The 10,000-nt window shown below is 39.4% G+C and overlaps 1 protein-coding gene across 2 annotated transcripts in view; it reads left to right on the top strand.

The window, feature by feature from the left end:
- Nucleotides 1-10,000, top strand: part of tnikb (TRAF2 and NCK interacting kinase b) — a 108,551-nt gene that overhangs the window by 66,837 nt on the left and 31,714 nt on the right. Inside the window, exons 13-14 of one of the 2 annotated variants that reach the window (XM_036557944.1) lie at nt 463-579; nt 7,201-7,287. In XM_036557944.1, the coding sequence (XP_036413837.1) occupies nt 463-579; nt 7,201-7,287 (204 nt within the window). The remainder of the gene's footprint in view (nt 1-462; nt 580-7,200; nt 7,288-10,000) is intronic. The other variant, XM_036557945.1, reaches the window with a different exon arrangement.

The raw sequence follows: 10,000 nt of genomic DNA, 5'->3' as shown, positions 1-10,000 counted from the left end.
TAATCCAGAATAGCCTGCCAACTAAAAATATCCAGCTGACAGTGGTCTGGTGGTCGAAAGGTACTAATAACATAGTGAAACACACTGAAAGGACTTGTACAGTCTAAAATTTTTTGCTTAAGATTTTTCAACCAATTGGATTAAATAAGATATTTAAAACATGCCGTATTTTAGTATGTGCGCTGTTATGTGGTGTAAAATTTGATTTCAAAAATTGTTCAGGAACCCTGAACTTGTCGGAATGCACACTCTGATTAGCAACATTAGCCTCGCAGCTTTAGTGCGAAACTAAAGAAGCAAACTTCGGACACCAGCCGTGTTTTGGCTGATCGAGTACTTTTGGAGAAAGTGATAAAACTGTCTCAACCGCTTAACTGATTCATGGATGTTTCAGCAGAGAAAGAGACAAAGCTGCTTTATGGGTTGTTTTGTAAAACGTGTGCTCTCTTATCGTCCTCACAGCAACAGCGTCGGGAGAGAGAGCTGCGGAAGCAGCAGGAGAGAGAGCAGAGGAGGCGCTACGAGGAGATGGAGCAGCTGCGGAGAGAGGAGGAGAGGAGACACGCCGAGAGGGAGCAGGTACACGCGCTCGCTCTGACACAGTGATTAGAATGATGGAGTGTAAATAGATGGCCATTGCTCAACACCCACGTTTACTCACATGAAGGACAACGAAAAGGAGAGATGGAGAGAAGCGCACACAGTGCACTCGAACAAACACCCACTCTAGCCTGAGCACAGAGTACGACGGAAAACACAAAGAGAACAGAAATACACACGCGTGCTCAGGAGGACACGGCATCAGGGACATATGCTGCATGTGCAGACTTACAAAACACAAACATGCCATGTGTGCACTACTGCTGAAACATGGTTCGGCATAAAAGACCCAAGTTTTCTTCATCATTTAATAGTTGAGATGTAAGCGAAACGATTCTGAGTGGTCTGTTGTGAAATGGCGCATTGTAGAGACATATATTAATGGGAACCAGGGGTCACAATGTCTGCAGTGCAAATGTAGCCATTGTATTTAATATCCAGAGCCACCATTGAACCTCTATGTGTCTTCTGAGTTTAAACAGTGCTGTGCAAAAAGTTTGGCACCTCAGCACGTTGTTTAAAACCATTTATTTTTGGCAGTATATCACTGAAAACCTTGTATCTCTAAAAATTAGGAGGAGGAAAAAAACCTACTTCACTTTTAATGTAAGTCAAAGGAACCAGACTTTTTTCCAGGTCATTTAGGGTCGCTTCTTTTAGTCTATTCATCATGAAATTTATGTAAAGGACAACAGGCATTTTCAAATTATGTCAAAAACTGAAAAATGACAAAAATGGAGATATGAGGGTTTCTTCTGACAGCAGCGATATGCATTTTGCTTGTCAAATCAGCATAAAACATCAGAATAAGTGCGGATAAACATAAAGGCAGCAAAAAGTAACAAGAATTTTGTCTTTTGAAGAAAGAAATTAGTATCTTGTAAGCTAGTTTCCCAGCCATCTTGTGGATTTGTTAAATTCCACCAAAAATACATCTGATTTAACTTAATGATGTACTGATTACCCAAACCATTGGATGATAACTACAAATAATACTGGGCTGCAATGAGGAGAGATCTGAAAATGGTTAAACAAACAGTTGGCATACCTACAATCACTGCTTATTGTTTTAATGTTACTTGTATTTTTTCTGATATTAGTTTTTCTGAGCTGTATATGTGACATTGATAATGTTAAAAATAGTGGTAAATAAAACAAAAATGTTTCTTTAAGGACTATTTTGCTTCACAACACACTGCATGTACCTCTTCACCCTGAATTATTAAAAAAAATACATTTTAGGCCAAAACTTTGTTGCAAAACTATCTTGAAATTCTGAATATCATGTCTCAGGTATCGGGGAGTGGATTTGTAACCATTTTGTCTGATAACTTTTTGTGAGGGAGCTATAAAAGACTTTTAACACCTCAGATGTCTGGTTCCCCATCACTGTGAACAATCCTGACTCCCTAGAATGGAGCGTTTCATTCTGACTGACTTTGTTCATCAAATTTATATGAAAAGAGTACAAGACAGCAATGCAGATCATTTCCCTAACTGTATTTTTATTTTATGAACAACAACGAAGCACTGCGTCTTCCAGCCTCCCTATTGTGGCTGAGAAGCATCAGTACTTTGCAGGATGTTTAGCGTTTGCCTTACGAACAACCGCAAATCGCAGTCATGCAAGTCTATGAGCAGAAACACAACAGTAACTTTGCAGTACTATCCTAAAACACTAGTAGTAAATCAAACGCAGTTTTTGAAGCACGTTTGATCCATATACAAAACAAAACACCTAACCCCAACCTCAACATCTAATCTCAATGATCAGCTCAACTCAACTTCATGTAAATAGCTTTTTTTCACTGTAAAAGTATCACAAGCTTTACAGTATATAACACTGTAAAATCAATAGAAAGAACACAATCAAAGGTTCTACAGTTTTACATTGTGTATTTACTGTTTTTTTGCTTTGTAAAGCTATGTTGTGCTATGTTTACTGTACAAAAAGCTTTTAAACTATAAAAAGTAAGAGGAAAAAGTAAAAAGCATATCATCACTGCTGGAAGTCTATGTAAAGCAACTTTACAGGAGAAGGAAAAAACGTTCCTTAATGTAAAAAGAGTTTATTCTAAGTCATTTTGGACCAGTATTAACATTATTATAGAAAAGAATCTGTTTAAATCATGATTCCAGTATTGGTCAGAAAAATCGCAATTTGTTAATGTCCCCAAATCAGCCTTTCTAAACGCCTCAGTGTATAACAGTAAAGTCTTTAATTGGGATGACCCCTCGTGCAGTGTCTCATTACAGACCACTGTGATGTGGAGATGAGTGTTTTTGATGTCCCACTTCCTTACATAAACCCCCCCTCTGTCTCCTCCATCTGACTCACAGCCCCCTGGGGAAGGGAATGTTCCGCAGGAAGGAATGCATATTTAAAACATGCTCCTGAAGGAACCAGCCCTACCCCCCACCGCTACCCACCACATTTTCAGTCATGCAACACCAGCACTGCTGAACACTGCGGGAGAATCCCTCCTGAGCACACGAGACCAGAGAACGTCAGGGTCTGAATCCCTCACCTCACACCGAGTCGATTAAAGAATCAGTTCAGTGCTTCTTGAAATCTCAAGTTTGACTGTGGTTCGAGTCTCTAACCCACCAATCACAGGCGATTTTGTGTTATTTATAAAATCTAGATTTTGGTAATGCCATGGAGTTGCAGTAGGTAGCAGTATATTTGCAGTTAGTGGCAGTTATAAGTTACTGTGGAAACAGCCTTGGTAAAAACCCATCATTCGTTTATTGATGTATTTTATGCAAACCATAGCAAGACACCACTAAAAACGGCCTTAGACAAAATGACTTGGACAAAAACGGCCTTGAACAAAACGACCTCCAACAAAAGGCCTTAGACAAAACGGCTCAAACAAAACAGCCTCGAACAAAACAACCTTAGACAAAACAGCCTCAGACAAAACGGCTTAAACAAAACAGCCCCGAACAAAATAGCCTCCGACAAAACGGCCTCAGACAAAATGGCTCAAACAAAACAGCCTCGAACAAAACAACCTAGGACAAAATGGCTTTAGACAAAACAACCTCAAACAAAACAGTCTTAGACAAAATGGCCACAGACAAAATGACCTTGAACAAAACAGTCTCAGGCAGAATGTACTTAAACAAAACAACCTCAAACAAAACGGCCTTAGATGAAACAGCCTCGAACAAAACAACCTTAGACTAAACCGGCTCAGACAAAACGGCTCAAACAAAACAGCCTCGAACAAAACAGCCTTACACAAAACAGCCTCGAACAAAACAACCTTAGACAAATCAACCTCAAACAAAACAGTCTCAGGCAAAATGTACTTAAACAAAACAACCTCAGACAAAATGACCTCGAACAAAATGGTCTTAAACAAAGCAACCTCAGACAAAACAATTTCAAACAAAACAGTCTTGAACAAAAAGCCTTAGACAAAATAGCCTCTAATATAATGGCCTCAGAAATGGCCTTGAGTGGTGAGGGTTGTGTGACATTCACAAAATTCAGATTATTCCTAGATTACTTACAGTTTCATAACCAAATTAAAGATAACAATAAACCACAACCACAGCTTTGACTGAACCGTGCTATTATTAAAATTAGTTCTGTTTTTGACCAGCATTAAGCATCAATCCGTGTTATCACTGTGTTTGCTTCTGTGTTAAGAACCCCCTAAAAATAACTGGAGGGAAAAGTGCATTAGTAGTATCATTATTGCAATGTGTGTAAACGCTTTGTAAACATGAAAAAATAAGCCAGTGAGATAAATTTACTATTTTGTCCACATTATGTAGCCACATAGTAGAATATAGACAAAAAAACAATACACCAATTTATTGGGGGGGCAGGGGGGGGGTTGTGGCCACATTTATTGAACATTATTATAATCAATTCTAACATTCCATAACTGATTGAATGAAGTGGTTGTGTAACCACTTTCAGATCGATGCCTGGTGAGCTTATGACACTGCTGCCGTTTCAGTATCACAGAGGAGACTGTTCACTTTCAGTGCTCATGTACACACACAGGGGTGTTGAATGGAGAGTCATTGTAGCTGGCGTGTGAAGCACTGTGACACGTCAGCCCCTCTGCGTCCCACTCGTCTCACACACACTAACCGTTCCATGGTCAGGCAGCTCTCATAGCCAGTGCTTTAGCTGCCAGACCTATAAAGAGCTGTGCTTTTAACCCTTAGAACTCACCGGCAGTAACAAAAGCATGTTATTTGATCTTAATTGTCTGATGAAAGTGCAGCTACAAAACTTTAAAACAATATGACATTTGCTCTGATGAGGTGTTTCATTATGATTTGAATATGATGAAAAGTTATTTTGGTGTGTACAGTCTTGTTTTGAGAAAAAAAAATTTTTTTGGCATTTTTGTTCATTTTCACACTCAAACAAAAATCAGAAATGCGGATGTTTGCAACCTTCTTAGCCACCTGTAAATCAAATGTAAAAGGAATTTATTGCATAACTGTGTGTAATTCGTTGAATTATTATTTAATTACATTGAAATATTTATTAAGACAAAACGTGCAGCATTATTGGATTGTTAGATTGTAAATATTTGTAGATATATCAATTAATTAAATAAATAACTGTATGGAAATCTCAAATTTTTACTGTGATTCAAGCCCTCTTACCAGTCACCAATCACGGGCGAATTTGTGTCATTTATAAAATTTAAAATTTGGTCAAAGTAATGCAGTGGAGTTGCAATAGGTAATATTTTTGCAGTTAGTGACAGTTACGAGTTACTGTGGAAATAGCCTTGCGAAAAACTTGTCGTTCGTTTATTGATTTATGCAAACCATAGCAGGACACCACAATAAACGACAAAATGACTTGGACATAAACTGCCTTAGATAAAACGGCCTCAAACAAAACAACCTCAGACAAAACGACCTCAGACAAAACGGTTCTAACAAAACAGCCACGACCAAAACAACCTCAGACAAAACAGCTCAAACAAAATGGCTCAAACAAAACAGCCTCAAACAAAACCAGACAAAACGGCTCAAATAAAACAGCCTTAAACAAAACAACCTTAGACAAAACAGCTTCAGACAAAAACGGTCTCAAACAAAACGGTTGTAACAAAACAGCCACGACCAAAACAACCTTGGGCAAAACAGCTCAAACAAAACAGCCACGAACAAAACAACCATGGACAAAACAGCCTCAAGCAAAATGGCTCAAACAAAACAGCCTTGAACAAAACCTCAGACAAAACAGCTTCAGACAAAACGGCTCAAACAAAACAGCCTTGAACAAAACCTCAGACAAAACAGCCTCAGACAAAACGGCTCAAACAAAACAGCCTTGAACAAAACCTCAGACAAAACAGCCTCAGACAAAACGGCTCAAACAAAACAGCCTTGAACAAAACCTCAGACAAAACAGCCTCAGACAAAACGGCTCAAACAAAACAGCCTTGAACAAAACCTCAGACAAATCAGCTTCAGACAAAATGGTCTCAGGCAAAATGGCTCAACCAAAACAGCGCAGAACAAAATAACCTTAAGTAAATAAATAAATGTAATACATGATAAAGACACATTTTTATTACATTTAAATAACTGCACTACGTGTCCAGAAGTTTGTGGACACCTGCTCATGCAGTATTTCTGAAATCAGCAACAGCCTCCACTTTTCTGGGAATGCTTTACTCTATTAGTAATGTCAGGCACTGATGTTGGATGATTAGTTCTGGATCACTCCAACTCATCCCAAAGGATGGAGCTCAATTACTCCAGAGAACGCAGTTCAACTGTTCCTCAGCCCAACGCTGGAGGGTTTATACCCCCAACGCATTGAGCATGGTGACCTTAGGATCATGTGTGGCTGCTCCACACTGTCCTGTTCTATTGGCAATGCTTCTCTATTGACTTATAGATTTTACAAGCTGTGGGTGTGCAGCTGAATGCCTGTGTCAGCAATGGTTGCACCTTAAAGTAGCTGGATGAAGTAGAATGGGTGTCAGAATGCTCGGACATATAGTGATTGTAATCAAAAACGAGTGTATAATATACATTTAAGGGCTAAAAAGCACTAGCCTCCTCAAAGTAGCTGTGACAAGTTAATTGTTAATGACATTTGTGACCTCCTTGTCTACATAAACCACCTCATTCAGCGAAAACATTGGCATTAATGTTTCGATGCTGATGGCTTGCGCTTGTTTTCCTCTTTTCGCAATGACTCCGCACACCACTTCTAAAAATTGCCACGTCAAGATGCTCCTCAAACAACAGACGGTTCTCCTAATGCACTCCTCTTTCACTTCTAATACTCCTCGCCTACAATATGCTCGCTCCTCATGGGCTTCTCTGTCAGTGTACATTACAGATAAACCCACATTTATTCTGCTTTTCCGATATCCACCTGTCTTTATATTCATGCAGTCTTCTCTTTTTAGGTTCTGATTCTCCTTGATAGCCTTTCTCCTTCTATCCAATGTCTGTCCACCTCAATTGCCTTTTGCTTTTATCTTCTTGTCTCTTTCTATCCGTCTGTTTGTCTGTCTCTCTCATTCTTGCTCTTTTGTTATTATTCTCTCTCTTTCTCTCTGCGGGGGTCTGTTCTGCTCTGCACGCCGCTGGTAGGAGTATATCCGTCGTCAGCTGGAGGAGGAGCAGAGGCAGTTGGAGATATTGCAGCAGCAGCTTCTGCAGGAGCAGGCTCTCCTCTTGGTAAACTAACACTATGCTGAGCCCTAACACTAACCCTGACCTCTCACTCTTTCCTCTCTCTCTCTCTTTGCATGGGCTTTATTTCAATTCACAGTAAGTGAAGCGTTTGCTCACTTGCTCCCTTCACCTCCTCTTTTCTTCTTCGTTATGAATGTTATGGAATTACGTTATATGGCAGTATTCACCGATCAGGCATAACATTATGACCACCTCCTTGTTTCTACGCTCATTGTCCATTTTATCAGCTCCACTTACTATATAGGTGCACTTTGTAGTTCTACAGTTACAGACTGTAGTCCATCTGTTTCTCTGCATATTTTGTTACCCCCCTTTTACCCTGTTCTTCAGTGGTCAGGACCCCCATGGACCCTCACAGAGCAGGTACTATTTGGGTGGTGGATCATTCTCAGCACTGCAGTAACACTGATGTGGTGGTGGTGTGTTAGTGTGTGTTGTGCTGGTCTGAGTGGATCAGACACAGCAGTGCTGCTGGAGTTTTTAAACACCTCAGTGTCACTGTTGGACTGAGAATAAGGTAGGAGTGTCTAATAGAGTGGACAGTGAGTGGACACAGTGTTTAAAAACTCCAGCAGCACTGCTGTGTCTGATCCACTCAGACCAGCACAACACACACTAACACACCACCACCACATCAGTGTTACTGCAGTGCTGAGAATGATCCACCACCCAAATAGTACCTGCTCTGTGAGGGTCCATGGGGGTCCTGACCACTGAAGAACAGGGTAAAAGGGGGGTAACAAAATATGCAGAGAAACAGATGGACTACAGTCTGTAACTGTAGAACTACAAAGTGCACCTATATAGTAAGTGGAGCTGATAAAATGGACAATGAGCGTAGAAACAAGGAGGTGGTCATAATGTTATGCCTGATCAGTGTATTGTTACTGTCATTACAAAACCTTACCTGAAATGATAACCTTATAGGAGAAGGAAAAAAATGTTCTTAACTTTAATGTACATTAATGTAATGATTATTATTAAGTTTTCCAGACGGTTTTTATACTATTAGACTTTTTTAGAATTTTATTTAGTCTATTCAGGCATTTGTCATGGAATGTTCACACAGTATAAAGAGCAGCTGATGTTCTTAAAGCCAAGTAAAGGTTTTGAAATGATAACAGTGACATTAATGTGTAATTTTGGATGCAACTCAATAATTGTAATTTTTACTACAATAAACATTTGATGCAAATCAGGACAAATTACTGGCAATATAAGAGCATTTTAGTCACCTGCAAGTTTTCCTCAATGAGGCTAACATGGTATAACGAGTAAATACATTAATTCCTTTAAAATGAAAATTATTTTACGGCCTTATTACAATTCAGAGAAAATGAAGCCTTACTCACTTCCTCACTTCACTTACTCCCTTCCTCTTCATACGGTATGGCCTGATTATGGTGTGCCACTATGTGTCAGTATATTTGCTTCTTGTTTTGAATGAATGTCAGACTTGTCACTACGGAAAACTGTGAATGATTGCTGCAAATCAAAATGCATTAAAATTAAAGTTTGGCCAAAAATATTTGATGTACAGAAATTTCCCTCTACCCCCAAATGTAGTCAGTCACGACACATTTAGTGCCCAAAGTTTGCTTCTTTAGTTTTGCTCTGAAGCGATGAGACTAATGTAGACTGAAAAAATAGACCAGGACCAAAACCTGAAGGTTTTGCTTTGTAGTGGGAATCAGAGACCACTAGTTTGCTTTAGATCCCATTTATAGCAAGCATATATCGGTCCACTGGCTGGCACAGAGACTTTTATTTTAGAAAATAAACATATTACAAACAACTGAGAGAACAAAAATAGCGACTAGGTCTAATATAAAATGATTTTATAGTAAAATGATGTTGCTGACACTGGGCTAGATTAAAATAATTTACCAAGCTAATTTACAAAGTATAACTAAAGAAAGAATAGAAGTTAATTGGACTGTGAGTGAAAAATGAGCGACGATAAGTGGATTTTTTATAACTCTGCCTAACCACAAGTGGGCTGCCAGGAAAACGCTGAGCAAAACGCCAGTGGACCACCAGTGCTGCCAACAAAAACTTTCAGTGGTTTCTATGATGTTTTTCAGCAGGGGAGATGGACAAATGGGTAGTCACATAGCTAAAAACAGTAGCAGCAGACATTTTGAAGCCTGAAATTTGCCAGTGTTTTTGTCCATTTTTATAGATAATATCAAAAAAGCATCAACCAGAAACACGAGTCTACTTGAGCTTACCTAACACAGTGTGAGGCAGGGGTGTGATTTAGTGCTCACTGATAGTCATTAGTACTCATGACCTGTTAGCCACATTAGCCTTATAACTCCACTACAATGCTAAAGAAGCTAATTTCGGTCACAAAACATGTTTTGACTGATTGACTACATTTGAGATAAAAAGCTGAGGGTAAAATTGTTCAAATTCGCCAGACTATCGTTTTAAGTGGAAATTAAAGAAGCTGCGTCTGTCAGAATACCAACTATCCACCCCAAGATTTTCAAGCTAGATGTTGTTAGCAAGAGCTTGAATTCTCCAAATTAATAGTCAGGCATTTTTACAGCTGTACTGGTCTATAAGTTCCCTTTGGGTTGGGGGTTCTTTAGCCTCCTGTCTGTGGCTGTCCTGTGTTCCCTCCGCAGTGCAGGCAGTCTTATCGACCGGGCAGATTGATTTTCGGCAGCCCTGAGGTGATTAGCGGCAG

This window comes from Colossoma macropomum, unplaced genomic scaffold (genome assembly GCF_904425465.1).
Source record: "Colossoma macropomum unplaced genomic scaffold, Colossoma_macropomum, whole genome shotgun sequence".
Lineage (NCBI taxonomy): Eukaryota > Metazoa > Chordata > Actinopteri > Characiformes > Serrasalmidae > Colossoma > Colossoma macropomum.
Note: the sequence above shows the minus strand (reverse complement) of the source record. Positions and strands in the feature narration are given on the sequence as shown.